Source organism: Periplaneta americana, chromosome 13 (genome assembly GCF_040183065.1).
Source record: "Periplaneta americana isolate PAMFEO1 chromosome 13, P.americana_PAMFEO1_priV1, whole genome shotgun sequence".
Lineage (NCBI taxonomy): Eukaryota > Metazoa > Arthropoda > Insecta > Blattodea > Blattidae > Periplaneta > Periplaneta americana.
In genome coordinates, this window is record NC_091129.1 from 14,046,739 (window position 1) to 14,063,559 (window position 16,821).

The 16,821-nt window shown below is 32.4% G+C and overlaps 1 protein-coding gene across 10 annotated transcripts in view; it reads right to left on the reverse strand.

Moving 5' to 3' along the window:
* Positions 1-16,821, reverse strand: part of sei (seizure) — a 367,275-nt gene that overhangs the window by 51,543 nt on the left and 298,911 nt on the right. For 7 of the 10 annotated variants that reach the window (XM_069842943.1, XM_069842952.1, XM_069842945.1 and 4 more), the window contains one exon: positions 16,446-16,553. The exons of the other annotated variants lie outside the window; for them this stretch is intronic. In XM_069842943.1, coding sequence (XP_069699044.1) covers positions 16,446-16,553 — 108 coding nt within the window. The remainder of the gene's footprint in view (positions 1-16,445; positions 16,554-16,821) is intronic. 10 annotated transcript variants of the gene reach the window in all.

Genomic DNA, 16,821 nt, shown 5'->3' on the forward strand with positions numbered 1-16,821 from the left:
CCGCTAGCGCATGCGCCATGCCAGGACATTACTCTATCACGTACACGCAGTCGCTTCGCGCAACATGTGGTTTGCTAGCTGAGGGACGAGTGGGAAAGTTACTTTATGGACGCCCCTCGTACAAAAATAACCTTTATTGAAATGTTATCAGAATTCTCAATACTGGTACTTCATATCTACTGTTTGCTTTTATGGTGGTATACCTGAATATACAGGCATCGGCTATAATTTTAGGTATCTCCTTGATTATTTACTTCCTTTTCCGTAACATAACCGCAATTTTGTTTGGGTTATTTTACAACGCAGTAAAATTATTAACAGACGCTATTATAACTAATTCATCAATGAAGGCACACTGCAGACCGTTATTTGTAAATGAAAAAATTATGATTGTAACATCACTGTATATTTATCAAGCCCTAAATTTCGTCAAAGAAAATTCACATATGTTGACACATAGGAATGATGTCCATATATACAATACCAGAAACCGTGACCTTTTTGACATACCTAAGTATAGGCTAACTAAAACAATGAATAATTATTTTATTATGTCTTTAAAAATAGCAAATAAATTTCCGAGATATCTTTTTAATCTGGAAAGGAAGTCTTTTAACAGACTTGTCTCTGGTTGGTTAATCAACAAATTATTTTATGATATTAATGAGTTTTTTAATGTCAACGTTGTTGAGAGTTTTTGAATTAATTGTATTGTTTTGTTGTTTACTTTTTATTTGACTTTGTCAATTGCACTATGTTGTGTGCTCTGACTGTATAACACTGAATATACTGAATATGGCCTGCTCGTTCTCCAGATCTAATACCATGTGAAAAATAAATCTATGTAACTAATTCTCAAATGGTGGAGGAACTCAAAGAAAAAAATTCGAACAGAAATTCAACATACTATAGTCCCGTCGCTCTAATTTCCGGCAGCCAATCGCGTTGCAGATAGGCTACATTTAAACGTGTGCGTCTTGTGATTCGCTGATGAAGACATTATGTATTTCCTAAGGCTGGATAAATACTTAATATAATCGCCCACCATTTTGGCTCTTTCGTTGGCGTTCGCAGAAAGCACAGGAAGACGTTATTTGCCGCTCAATTATTTGTTGATTACAGTGCGTTTGATTTATTATCTCGAGCTACGACATGATAATGTTTAACGGTGTGGCAAATAGATCCCTCGTCTGGTAGCTATATTTTTTTTACAAATGAACAAATTAGCAGTGGCGTAGCGTCAATGTAAGCTAAAATGCTTAGCTTCCCCAGTTAATAATAATTTCATAATAAACCTGCAGTTTATGGAGAAAATTATTTATTAATTTTAATAGAATTTATATTTACGCGTTAAATATTGTGATGCGGCAGCTCAGGATGATTTGTGATGCAGCAGTAAACAAGAATCCTGCACACACCAGCTTCCAAGCAGACTGGTTTCTTCTGTGTAATCCACCCCGCAGATTTTCCGTCCCTTTCTAACTAAACTACCCTGGTCGCAAGGCTAGCAAGAAGCTAGCTTTGACATTAAAAATAAGTAGTTTCCGAGTTATCCCTTTTCGTCAGTTGTGTTCAGTTGAAGTGTTAGTGTGCATTGTGGCTGATATAATAAATAATGAGCGAAATAACAGTTCCTGACACTAATTTACTTGAATTTTTTTAGGACAATTGTATTATCAAGACTGACTTACGAACAAAAGTGTGATTTAAAAAACAAATGACCGACTTCCTTGCTGTCAATGAAGGACACAACCAAAAGACAGACGCATACTTACGTAATGATACTAATATTGTGATTTCTCTAAGTATGACAGGGAGTGAGCTAATGTTATACGTATACGTGTCTATTTGTTAAGAGATATGTGTAAACCGTGAAATCATATTTTACTACGTATCATTTGAGGTCATGCCTTATTGGTGTTACTTACGAGGTTCCAACCAATCTTCGACTGCTGACTTGAAATTGACTACTATTTATTTTAAGACTGTATTTTTATAATACGTTTTCTCATATTGCATGAAAGACAACTTGAGTTAGTTTCCCCTGCTCAAAATTTCATGCTACGCCACTGCAAATTGGGGTAGGGCATTACTAATGTTCCACTGCACAATATATAGTGTTACTTTGAAGAAAAAATTAGATTTTTCAAAGGATACAATTGTTTTTAGAAATAGGATTTCTTAAAGAAAAAAAAAATTAATTTTTCAAAAGTGTTTATGAGAAAAGATTGAAATTTACAATGTGTGATTATATTAATATGCATACTCAGTAAAAATTACAACTTTCTAGCTCAAAAACTGTGGATTTTAGAAATTTCAGTAACACATTGCTTTAAGTTTACTTTCATTATAAGCTGCTGCAGAATATGACTCTTGAAAGAAGTCAAGTTAGAATCGCAATAAGTAATACATTTGAACTTTTATCTTATCCAGTACACTAAACTATTTCCAACTAAAGATTGAAGTAGACGTAAACAAAACCGAAATCTATTACTCCGTATTCGCAAGCTACCTACCAAAGCAGCCACCAGGGCGCATTATTTTCAGCAAGTGAGTACGCAGAGCACCCAACGTCTGATATATTGCAGACATTTCAACACATTCATTGAACTAACCCGTAAAATGCTCACACAGGGTTAATATTTATTATTTCCCTACTGGGAATAGTGGATTTTCTTTTTCTGTAGATTCCTGATTAAATGCTATTCTTTGAGGAGTGGAGAATTTCTTTAATTCTACAGAAATTTATTTGAGGTTGGCAACACTGAATCTCGCACTGTGTTTACCAGCTGTGCTGATGTGCTCTGAGAAGCTGCAAGTCACCTTGGGAGGGATTTAATGCCTATTACGCATGCGCGTTGCCATAATTCACGTTACAATGATTTAACATGCAATGTCTGAAACCACTAATATAAACATGTTGTTTAAATCGTAAGAAAGTATTCTTATAAGCATGTTTAATTCATTCGTATTCCATGTATATTATACATTTCATTATTTTAGAAGGAACTATTTAAATGTGAGGAATAAGATGACAACCATGAGTTTGGAGGCGTTGTGCGTCCAATAGCCAATCAGGAACCATTATGCCACGTGTATTTATTTACATTTACTTCAATCTTTAGCTGGAAAGAGAGTAGCTGCAAAAACATACGTACGGATTTAGTACGTCCAGAGAATATTATTATATTAGCAGTCCTTTCTTCATTACAGAAAAAAAGTGCTTTACATTATGAAGCAAGCCAGAAAAGCGATTTGTACAAACATTTTTTTTTTGCATCTGTCTATCCAACTTTTATATCAAATCAACAGATGCAATATAATGGAGGAACGCAATCTTGACCCTGAGTGTTCATAGAGACTTTTTTATACAGGGAATCATTTTATTATTACTAACATTTTTAATATTAACCTGGATATACCTTTGGATTAAAGGTTCAGAACCATAAACACAGTTTGCTACCCCTTCCACGACTGGAGTTCGATGATACTGACGTAAAATACAAACAGATCACTTTACTAGGTATAGGAAGGAAGAAAAGTAGTTCATTCATTTACGTAAAGTAGAAAATATCGCGATTTTGAGTTTAATAATTTTCATTAGGTTTTTGTTTAATCAATATACAGTACTGTATTAACAATAAGTGTTTTACTCACGAATTGAGCTATACATTCGGACGTATTCATTATGCAGTGTATATTATACTGTCTACAACACATTAGCGTACACTATAGAGAATGAAGTTAAATTGAAAAATAATCATAATATGGATATTTAAACACATATTTGAAAATGGTGGCCGTTCATTTCGATACAGGCTTCAGTTCTTTTGTGCATATTATCGCACTATAGACTATTGTACCTAATTCCAATTGCCAGTTTCAGCCTTCGTACTAGTAACTCATGTTGAAATAATTCTGTACCTACTCTATAAAAGAGTACCTTACATGCTGTAAATTCAATCTTCACTTCTGCCCGATCCGAAAAGATAAAATTACTGAGACATGCTATCTACTGTCCGTCCAACTGGTTATATAACAGGGTCGTAGAAAGAGGGGAAATCACGTGACAATTAATTACTTAACGAGGCCCTTTTATTTAAGTTTTTTAAACAGTTGTATAATATTACGTAAACGTCCAATTTCTAACAGAAATGAATGTTTCCAGATAAGAGCTAAGACAGCCTAGCCACTAGCCTTTACAGAGAAGCGAGCAGAAGCGGGTGGGGGAAACCGGGATGTGACGTAAGCAAACGGATGACCAGTACCTGTGCGAAAATATGATTCAATATTGAAAGCTCTTTCGTCACTGGAAAACGCGACTATATTTCTGGAACGTACTATACTCACTAACTCAGTAGTGCTTAGTATGACCGCATACGTGGCTTTGGTTCTGTGTGGAGAACGGTTGGAAGTGTACTAGTAGAGGGGGTGAGAGTGAAGTAAATTGAAAAACTCAGGTACAATAAAAATTGAAGTAAAAATAAAATGATGTCCCTGTATAACTTCCACAACAAATCTCGGGAACTCAGCTTTGTACAAAATTGGTATCGGTACTGGATTCCTTTCTTTATGGGTGGAAAACAAAACATACAGCATTTTCCAAGAATTCATTATTTTTACTCTTAAAATAAGCGTATAGTCGAATACTCCTTATAACAAAAAGTATTGAGTCGAAACTTCAACGGAACTCACCAAACACAGATTAATATAATGTTAACGATTTGACAGTTACACAGAGTGATTTAGGAGAAAAGGGCTTCATGGACTTAGACTTTCCAAAACGCAATGTGCATGTGAAAGTTCTTAGTAATATTTTTATAAGATTGCTGGTAGGCAAATATTTCAGTGTCCTTAAAAACGCACATGTAAAAAAAAAAGCAAACAATTCATTTGTGACTTTCAAAAGCTACAAAAATATAAAATGAAAGAAGATAGCATACAGTTAATACAGGGACATCACTTTATTTTTACCAACATTTTTAACATTAACCTGGCTATACTCGGAAACACTGTTTCCCCCTTCCATTACAGGAGTTTGATGTTACTAGTGCAATATGTAAACAAATCATTTTACTAGGTATAGGAGGAGAGAAAAGTAGTGTATCCATTTATGTTGTAGGGAAATACGATATTACGATTTTCAGTTTGATCATCACTTTTACGAAATTTATCAAAATACAGTAGAGTAGTAACATTTTTTTTTTCAAAAACTCAACTTTTCAGGCGGCTATGTTCATTATGTAATGTCTACTTTATTTAGCATATTAATTATTGGTGTTAACATACAATATAGAGAGTGCATTTAAATTGAGGGGGTCATAAGTAAAGGGCTGTAAGTGCACTGAAGTTACTTTTGAGAAAATGGGGTTTAAATATTTAAACTTTCGTAAAATCGGTGAAATTTTTATTTAAATTTTAATGTGTGATGCGATTAAAATATCCCTTTGCCACTAAAATTTTAGATACTTTTGCTTACACTGGATGCAATTAACTCATGTTATTACAAATGCCACTAGCATCCCTTTGCTTCTAGCCACCTCAATTCAAAAGAAGCTAATCTGAATTTTTAAACAAGTTGCTGAAAATGGTTGCAGTTCATTACAATGCAGGCTTCAATTTAGTACGCATATTATTAAAAACATTTTGAAGCATATTATCTGAAATTGAATTTATCGTTTCTTGAATATAATTTTTAGTACGATATTATTAATATAGGTTCTTTCTTCTATAGAAAAGACAATAATATTTCTGAAACACACTATACACTGCAGTGTTTACTTCAGTGCTTGAAGACTTCGAATGCAACAGCGGCCGTAAGTTTGTGTGTCTGACGGGAGCAAGGACATTAGTGAAGGGGTGAGAGTGAAGTACATTCAGAAATGCAGGTACAATAAAAATGCAAGTAAAAATAAAATGATGTCCCTGTATATTACCGTATGTGAATGTAATGTAAATTAATTCACAAGTTAAATAAATAAATAAATAAATAAATAAATCGTTTCTTTCAAACGACTAGGTAAATATTATTTATTTTTCTAGTAATTTTCCCTCCTTCCATTTCCTTATTAAAGTTCATATTTTATTTTATAAGTCATATAGATGATAAGGGTACAAAAACGAAAAGAAAGAGCTTTGAATTTATTTAGATTACGTTTCTTAATATCAAACCAATATTCTTGTCTTTAAGTTTAAATATAGCTCATGTATTTGTATTAGTTCACATAACGAGCCGCTAGATGGCATTGGCGATGCTGTCGCTAACCACATGTGTACCGGTATTATTAATCATTACTTTCCACTATTGCAGTAGTAAGCTATTTGGTATAATGTGAATTTTCTTTTACCAAATTCTCAGGAGTGCATGTTTTGTTATCTGCGCCACTTTTAAAATAACATACTATTATTAATAACGTATGAAAAAATGCAATAAATGTTATGAAAATATTACACATTGATCGAAGAAAAATACCGAACTCTCTGTTGGCCTTCTATCGTTTCCTAAATAATTATTACAATGAGGTAAAGAATTTTATCCATGACCATAACGAAAAACATGCCTTTACTAAATACTTTTGCGTTTGTAAAGTAGGCTATTATTCAACATTACTTTATTTCACTAGTGAGATAAAGACTTTACCTCACAGTTTGAACTTTATCCCACAGTTCATTAGTATTTTCCTAGTACCCGGGTACACACGTATACTTTTCCATTCAACTATTACTCAAGAAGTTAATATATTAGTTACTAGATGTCACTACCTCTACTTCTTTATTACCATTTCTTACATACACTCAGTCTCCTTCTCTTTTCTCTATCTACTACATCGTAATTTGTGCATTGCATTCATATCTAATATGTATTTTTTTTTTAATTCGTAATAATTTACCTTTTGGGAGGCGAGGAGACTTAAACCTACGAAGTTGGGTTTATAGGATTTTATAACAACACGCGTTAGTCAACTGAGCTAAACAGACACGATGATTAATTACTTTTTAATATTCCTCTTAAGTTTACAGAAGTAAAATGTGAAATTATTTTAATCACATTAGTCCCGTGAACACTTCTAAATAATCCCGGAAACTTCAAAAAGACGAAAATGCACGTTTAAAATGAAAAAAAAATATATATATATATATTAAAATTATATAATTAATTATAATTTGTTATTTATCCAACGCCTTAGATACCATTCTTTACTAATCATGGCCTCCTACATCATGACCTACCTAGTACACGTATCGATTCTAAAATCCATGCCATGATACGTGATTATATGAACACTTATTTTCAACATATTTTATTTTATAAAACATAATTTTTCGTTATTGTCATGGATAAAATTACGTATGGTACTTGTGAGCGTGATCTTTATTGCGCTCGATAATTTAAGCACTTGGCTGACGCCTCGTGCTTAAATCTTTCCACTCGCGCAATAAAGATGCACTTACCTCACAAATACCATACATAACTATAATTCACACGTATGAAAATTTTTTTTTGTGTATCACCAATTCAACATTGATAAGAAAAAAAACGAAATACATTTCTTAAATAAGCTATAAGTTACAAAAAAATTTCTTCTTGCAGCCTTCTTTAAAAGGAGATGTAAAACTGGAACACTCTGTTTATTTCCCCCCACCAAAAAAAAAAAACCTTCTTACAACAAAGTTGGTGTTTACACTATAAAAAGATACAGTACATTTAACATACGGCACATTACATGCGGATCGTTCATTATATCAATTCGAAATTCATGAAAATTACACAGACAAAATATTACAGATAAAGATGTTAGATGTAAGGATCCTTCAGCAAACCATATCATACAAGATCTGTAGCAAAAACATTATAAATTGGATAGATAGACTACACTACTTGCAAGCAATCACCAAGTACTTATCCTGTATACATGCAACATGCATTCAATTACTATGTAGGAATCATAAGCAGTACATTCTCAGTGATTAAGAGGGATGGTCCACATCATGACTGCATTGGTATCATACCTTAACATTTAGCATCACAATCTTTGTTCAAAGTCTCTGGTAACTTTGCAAATGTATGAGTAACTTTAAATAGTAGAGGCATATTATCTTCGATTCTTGTTGCTTCAGAGATAGACAAGACGTAAGTTAAGGGAAGACTCCACTGAAAATCAAGAAAATTTTTCCAAATTTGTTTAGCTATTTCACTTATTCAGAATTTATATTTTCATATCTCAAATGGATTCAGCTAATTCTGATTACAAATACTCGTATGTTTACACTTTTTAAATTAAGGCTGGAAGGGGACGTGGAATTTAAAGAACTGGCAAAAATGTTTTTCATCGAAGAATTCTTTTTTAAAATTTCTGGTTACAAATCTAGTAACTTTTTGTTGGCTCCCTGAAGTTACTAGATGAATGTAGCGGAGGAGAATATTAATTTACATAAATATTCATTTTATTTTCAAATCTATTTTTCTGTGTTCATTTATGTTGATTCAACACCAACGTTTTATGCTACATATAAATCAATCTGGATGAAATTTTTACTGCAAGTATTTATGAGGTAGCTGCATGTTTCTATGCATTTATTTTGTGAGAAATGCTGCTAGTTTATTTTATTAATATTTTTCTTAATGCTGCTAGTTTATTTTATTAATGTTTTTCTTAATGCTGCTAGTTTATTTTATTAATATTTTTCTTAATGCTGCTAGTTCATTTTATTAATATTTTTCTTAATGCTGCTAGTTCATTTTATTAATATTTTTCTTAATGCTGCTAGTTTATTTTATTAATATTTTTCTTAATGCTGCTAGTTTATTTTATTAATGTTTTTCTTAATGCTGCTAGTTTATTTTATTAATGTTTTTCTTAATGCTGCTAGTTTATTTTATTAATGTTTTTCTTAATTCTGCTAGTTTATTTTATTAATATTTTTCTTAATGCTGCTAGTTTATTTTATTAATGTTTTTCTTAATGCTGCTAGTTTATTTTATTAATGTTTTTCTTAATGATGCTAGTTTATTTTATTAATGTTTTTCTTAATGCTGCTAGTTTATTTTATTAATATTTTTCTTAATGCTGCTAGTTTATTTTATTAATGTTTTTCTTAATGCTGCTAGTTTATTTTATTAATGTTTTTCTTAATGCTGCTAGTTTATTTTATTAATGTTTTTCTTAATGCTGCTAGTTTATTTTATTAATATTTTTCTTAATGCTGCTAGTTTATTTTATTAATATTTTAATTTTATTAATATTTTTCTTAATGCTGCTAGTTTATTTTATTAATATTTTTCTTAATGCTGCTAGTTTATTTTATTAATGTTTTTCTTAATGCTGCTACTTTATTTTATTAATGTTTTTCTTAATGCTGCTAGTTTATTTTATTAATATTTTTCTTAATGCTGTTAGTTTATTTTATTAATATTTTTCTTAATGCTGGTAGTTAATTTTATTGATATTTTTCTTAATGCTGCTAGTTTATTTTATTAATATTTTTCTTAATGATGCTAGTTTATTTTATTAGTATTTTTCTTAAGAAAAATATTAATAAAATAAACTAGCAGCATTTCTCACAAAATAAATGCATAGAAACATGCAGCTACCTCATAAATACTTGCAGTAAAAATTTCATTCAGATTGATTAATATTTGGCATAAGAAAGTTGGTGTTGAATCAACAAAAATGAACACAGAAAAATAGATTTGAAAATAAAATGAATATTTATGTAAATTAATATTCTCCTCCGCTACATTCATCTAGTAACTTCAGGGAGCCAACAGAAAGTTACTAGATTTGTAATCAGAAATTTTAAAAAAGAACTCTTCGATGAAAATCAATTTTGACAGCTTTTTAAATTCCACGCCCCCTTCCAGCCTTAATTTAAAAAGTGTAAAAATACGAGTATTTGTAATCAGAATTGACCTGAATCCATTTGGGATATGAAAATATACATTCTGGATAAGTGAAATAGCTAAAAAGAATTTGGAAAAATTTTCATGATTTTCAGTGGAATCTTCCCTTAAGCAAAAAATATTAATACAATAATGGCCAATATATCTCATTAGTAGAAATGATTCAATCAACAAGAGTAAACATCATTGATAAATGCAGGGGGAAGGCTCTGGTAACATAAAGTATCATTGTATACCTTTCAAAGTCGCCAGAAAATATGGGCTGCATACATTTAAAATATTTGCCAAAGTATCTAAGTCCTCAGATGCGTTTTTAATTGTTTACTTTGTACGTATATAAACGTTTGTGACTGATCAACTATAATTTACAAAATCTTTGAACATAGAAAGTGTCTGATACATTCATATATTTATTTTATTGGGTTATTTTACGACGCTGTATCAACATCTCAGGTTATTTAGCGTCTGAATGAAATGAAGGTGATAATGCCGGCGAAATGAGTCCGGGGTCCAGCACCGAAAGTTACCCAGCATTTGCTCGTATTGGATTGAGGAAAAACCCCGGAAAAACCTCAACCAGGTAACTTGCCCCGACCGGGATTCGAACCCGGGCCACCTTGTTTCGCGGCCAGACGCGCTGACCGTTACTCCACAGGTAACAAAGAACGAAGAATATTAAATAACCAAGTTTCCTGGATCTAACAAATTAACAAGTATATTTCATATATAAACATTTTACGATCAATATTACCCATATCTTCTTCTTCTTCTTCATCTTCTTCTTCTTCTTCTTCATCTTCTTCTTCTTCTTCTTCTTCTTCTTCTTCTTCGTATTCTGCTTTCAAGAACTGAACCTCTGCAGTTCACTCCATCCTCTCAATCTTCTACGTCTTTCAATATCTCTTGCTCCAGTTGGATGTACCAGTAGTCTCGAATTATTCATTCTTCTTACATGTTTTATGCAATGTATTATATTTTCATGTTTTTTTCTGTCAATTTGTATATTTCCAACTGTTCCCTTATATCTCCGCTCCTGCGTGTCTTTTCTTTTTTTTACGATCTAATGTTCGTTTTATTGTTCTACACATGTAGAACTTTATAGATCTTATAATCGATGTCTATATCATGAAAAACTGGTGTTATACAGTGTGTTAATTAAGTATGGAATATTGCTAATAACTCTTTATATATTGATTATATGAAAAAATACCAAAAACAAAAGTTGTTGGAATATCTTACTAAAACTTATGGCTATGGTCTCACAAAAGTATTGATTCATGTACAGGGTGTGGCAAAAAAGAACACTTTTTAAATGACACCCTATATTAAATTTTATACAGAGTGTTTCCGGGCTGGTATTACAAACTTTCAGGGATGATGGGGAAGGGCACATGTATCAATTTGAGATCAGGAACCCTGATCCGGAAATGACTGAGTCGAAAGTTATAAGCAAAAATAGTTGTGTGGAAATGGAATTGTAATTTCGCACCACTTGCCCTTCTTCCCTTAACCTTTGGAACAGTCGTGGAAAGTTGGTATGGGCCAGATGTCTCCTACGTGGGTACTTGTCCCGATACAATCTGTGAGCTTGTCTACTGTTTCCATTGGCTCATCCGGATTTAAAAATCAGGTCTGCTTATTCCGCTCTCGTGTACTCCTCCATTTCACTAGGACTGATCGACTGGACACTGCAACTTGTACACATACACTGCTGTCTACAGACATGCATATCTAGACCGACCATGTCCGTTACACATTACGCTATCTGCATTGCTTTAGTGTAGTTTTCTGTCCCCACCCCTCAGACAGCGCACTGAATGGAATACTGTAAGTAAACAACGTAAACAACGTCAGATGAATACAGTATGTGTAAGATGTACAGATAAACACACATAAATAAGGTGTACAGAGGAATAAAATTATTTAATTTCCACACAAATATTTTTGCTTGTAACTTTCGACTCAGTCATTTCCGGACCAGGGTTCCTTATCTCAAATTGATACATGTGCCCTTCCCCATCATCCCTGAAAGTTTGTAACACTAGCCCGGAAACACCCTGTATATTTGAAATCTCCATTCAATTTTACATGTAAATAGAAGTTTGACTCAGCATAAATGATGACTGTTCTCTTATAAATATTATGGTTCTTTCAAATGCTTTGATAATGTAACACAAAATAAATGTGGTATTCATAATGGAGTAGTAGTAACATAACTGTTTCAGAGAATGTTTAAAATTATAACAAATGTTCATAATGAGAACCATTCACAGCCAAACAACGCCCCAATATATCACGAAAGCAGTCCACTGACTTTCTCACAGTTTCAGGAGTGATTAGTTCCATCTCATTAATAATCCTTAATTTCAGGTCTTCAGTACTGTTCGGTCTATCACGATACACCCTGGACTTTAAGTAACCTCACAGGAAAAAATACAATGGATTGAGGTCAGGTCATCCAGCTGGCCATTGAATGTGTCCTCTTCTTCCAATCCATCTACCAGGGAACATTTGTTTGAGGAAATCCATTACTCCTCTACCATAATGTGGAGGTACACCATCTTGTTGAACCAGTTCTCAATTATAATTTGTTGTATATTTCTCTTGACACACACCAGGAAACATTTGAGAGAACCATAACATTTACAAGAAAGTAGCCTATTCATCATTTATGCTGAGTCACACTTTTATTTGTATGTAAAATTGAATGGAGATTTCAAATGTATACAATTTAATATAGAGTGTCATTTAAAATAAGTGTTATTTTTTGCCACACCCTGTACATGAATCAATATTTTTTGAGACCACAGTCATAAGCTTTAGTTAGATATTTCCAACAACTTTTTTTGTATTTGTTCATAAAATGAATATATAAGTTGTTATTAGCAATATTCCAGACTTAATTAACGCACACAGGTACCGGTAATTAAATGCTCTATATATTATTTTTCCTTTCATCCAAGTATGGTACTAACTTAAATCTTACCTACATTATATTTTCCTCTAAATGTTAATACCGTAAACTGGGGTTACTTTGAACACAGAGGAAACTTTGAAATGTTTTCAGAAAATCATATTTAGGTTTCTACATTTTGCACTTGTTATAGATGGAGGTAAATCATCATAAAATCATTCTCATACCAAATTTACCTCCATCTATAACAAGTGCAGCATGTAGAAACCTAAATACGATTTTATGAAAAAATGTTCAAAGTTTCCTCTGTGTTCAAAGTAACCTCAGTTTACGGTACTTTTTCTTTATTATGAGATATTTTCAGGTTTTATTCTTTCATAACAGCATTCAGTATTTTCTTTTGTAATTCGTCTTCTGTACCAGTCATCAAAATTTGGTTATGTGTATAGAGAATTATGTTAACTTTTCACTATTAATTGTAAAATAATTTTCTAAATTATTCTGTCAATTTTTTATGGTTTCATCAGTATAAACCACACTGGTATAATTAAATCAGATTGGTAACAATGGGCGATCTTCCTTTATCATTGATTTTACTAACGTTTTTGTTTCAACTTGGTCGAGTTATCAATTTTAATCGTGGTGTTTATGAATATTTGTTGTATTACTTTTATTAAATGCAGAGGTATACAAATATTTCCCATTGTATTCTATAATGCACTCCATTGGACAAAGCCAAAAGCATTTTCGTAATCGACAAGTCGTAAATGTATCTTCTTGTTATGTTTCCGCCATTTCGTTGCAATGAATAAATACAATCATTACAGGATCCTTCTGTTAGAAATCCATTTTGATATTTAGAGATAAGAGTATCAACAATTACAGTCATTCTTAGCGTTATTTTGGCGAGTATTTTGTAAGGGGCAGTTAATACTTAGGCTATAATATAATATATAATTTGAGCATTGTAATCTATTGCCTTACTTTCACTAATTCCGATGCATATTTAATTAGTTGTAAAGTAATATTACCAATCCCTGGGCCTTAACGATTCTTATGCCCCTCGCAGTAGAAAAGAGAAAGACATCAAAACGTTCCTTGCACCCCTGGTGGTAAAAAAAAAAAGAAACGTTGAAATGTGTAACGAAGATAAGTGCCGTAGTTGGCAAACTTTCACTAAAAATTTCGGAACTGTAAGCAAAACTGTAATTATCTGTTTGATAGACCCAGAAAACTTACTTATTGAACATTCATAATGTGTATTGGATTTGAAGATCAATATTTAAACAATGAATTTCGTATTAATTAAAAATATTAATGAAATAGTAGTGGAAAGTTCGAATGATGTTACAAATGAACTTCATGTAGAATAAAACTTTGTGTCCAAATTAAGGAATCTTACAGAACGTTGTGTTGGTATTCCGAAACGTCAAATCTGATATTTCATCAACTGAATAGTAGTTATAGTTCCGTCAAAATGACTTATCAAGTTTTTTTTAACAAAAACAAATATTATGACATTACAATAATTTATTAATGTAGATAATAACATACAGGGTGTTGAAAAAGGTATCCAATATTTTAAGTGGTGCTAATATGCATAAAAACAAGAAAATAATGTCTAATAAACATGGGTCCTATAACACATACTTTCTGAGATCTGAACACTTGTTCATAGGAGGTGCTCAATGTGACGTCCATTCATGACAATGCATTCCTCTGCCCCTCGGCGTAAGAAATCACCCATTCTTTGAAATTTGTTTTAATACGTTAATAAGAAAGTCCTGATAACGATCCCAGTTAATCTCTGTGGTAGCACGTATGGCCCTATTAATCTATCACCAAGAACGCCTGTCTATAAGTTTACTGAGAATCGGTGCTGATGCCTTGTTCCTTCAACTGCATGGGATTTTCATCAGCCCACACATGCTGATTTCGAAAATTCACAACACCATCTCTGCTGAACCCAGCTCATATCTGCAACCAGATTTTTGTTTTCAGTATTCCTTGCGATGTATCATTATTCAATGCCATGAGTGTCAACTACGGTATGATTATCTGGTAATCTGCTGTATTGTAGGGCAGAGAAATGTATTGCCATAAATGGACGTCACATTGAGCACCTCTTATGAACAAGTGTTCAGATCTCAGAAAGTATATGTTGTAGGACCCATGTTTATTAGACATTATTTTCTTGTTTTGATGCATACTATCACCTCCTAAAATATTTGACAACTTTTTTTTTAACATCCTGTATATTGCAAACGTTTTCGCCACTTGGCAGCTTCAGGCGTGGATTCAATATTCTGGGGAAATTCCACAGATAGTAACAGTATATTTCTATTACAAAAAAGAGTAAATTAGAATAACACTAGGTGCCAAATCTAGGGAATCGTGTAGGACTATTAAAAAATACAAATAATACCCATGGCTTGTCAGTGTATCTTTTCATTAATAACCTTCCTCGTATGTAATGTAACTAATTCAACAGTTCATAGCATACGTAAAAGAAATGACTTTCATACTCCATCGGCAAGTCTATCTGCTATCAAAAAGGAGTGCGTTATATGGCAGTAAAAATTTTTAATAGCCTCCCTATAAAAAATGAAACTCAAAACATAAGATTATTTAGGGGCAAATTAAAGAAGTACCTCATTTCTCACGCCTTCTATTCTGTAGGTGAATTCATTACATTCAATAACACTTCATGAAACTGATATTAAAACTTTCTATTGTACTAGTAGACTATATTGTAAATCTCGTCTGCATATTTCATCTACATAAACTGTGACTATAAATTAAGATTTTATAATAGTATTAAGTTTTTTGACTTGTTCCATATTCTAGCTGTAAGCAATGTATGAATACCATGGAATGTTAATAAATACAATACAATACAATCGAATATAAAGTACATTAAAACAAGAGTGATAATATTAGCATATACAAGTGAATGATTAACAAAATTAAATAATTAAGGGTGACATAATAATTTTAATACAACTATTGTTTTTAATAAGTTTTATTTTAAATCTTGTTTTAGTTGTTAATCATTCACTGTTAACATTATCAAACTTGTTTTAATGTACTTTATATTAGATATTGAATCCATGCCTGAAGATGCCAAGTGGCGAAAACGTTTGCAATATATGTTATTAACTACATGTCATAATATTTATTTTTGTTAAAAAAAAACTTGATAAATCATTTTGACGGAAATATGTTCAATTAATCAAATACCAAATTGAGGAAGATGAATAATTGAAATGAGGTTTTATTTTTGTAATGATATGATTTTGGAAATGAATACTTCGTCATCTAATTTGCTGACAATTGATTCCTAATTTGCTCAAATGTATGCTATAACATTAATAATTTTAGAGGATCTATGAAATGTTCTATACTCAAGATGATAGTACTTCTAACTGAATATGATTACATAACAGTTCTGTCTTCTTTATGTAGGCCGTATCTGGTAGTTCGAAGCTGTGGCTCACATTTCCTTGGCCCTTTAGATAAATCATAACACACGTCTTACCTGTTGGGATTACCAACCGAGAGCAGAACAAACAGCAAATACTTTGGGACCGAACAACATGCAGTCATGATGTGGACGTTCTCAGACCTTACCGGCCTTGCTATCGAGCTGGTGGAGTCTCTGGGCCACGGTGGCTGCTGATGCTGACTTGTGCAAGCCGCGGAGGTCTGTGAGGCTCCGCTTCAGCTGCGAGAACATGCCTGTGGTATCCAATGCATAGGCCTACTCAGTCTCTATCTCCACACGGGCAGGGTTCCAACTTTGTGTTCAAAACTGAATTGTTAATCAATTGACCACGACTTCAAGCTTCTCACAAACTTGAAACTTTCCAGTAAAAACATTTCCAATCTAAGAGATTTCAGAGTCATGGAAGCGTTGTGTTAACTTATGGGTTACTGTGTGTCAGTAACGGACGGTGGGTTTGAAAGTGGAGGAGCCCAAGACGTGAATGATGAGAATAGAAAAATA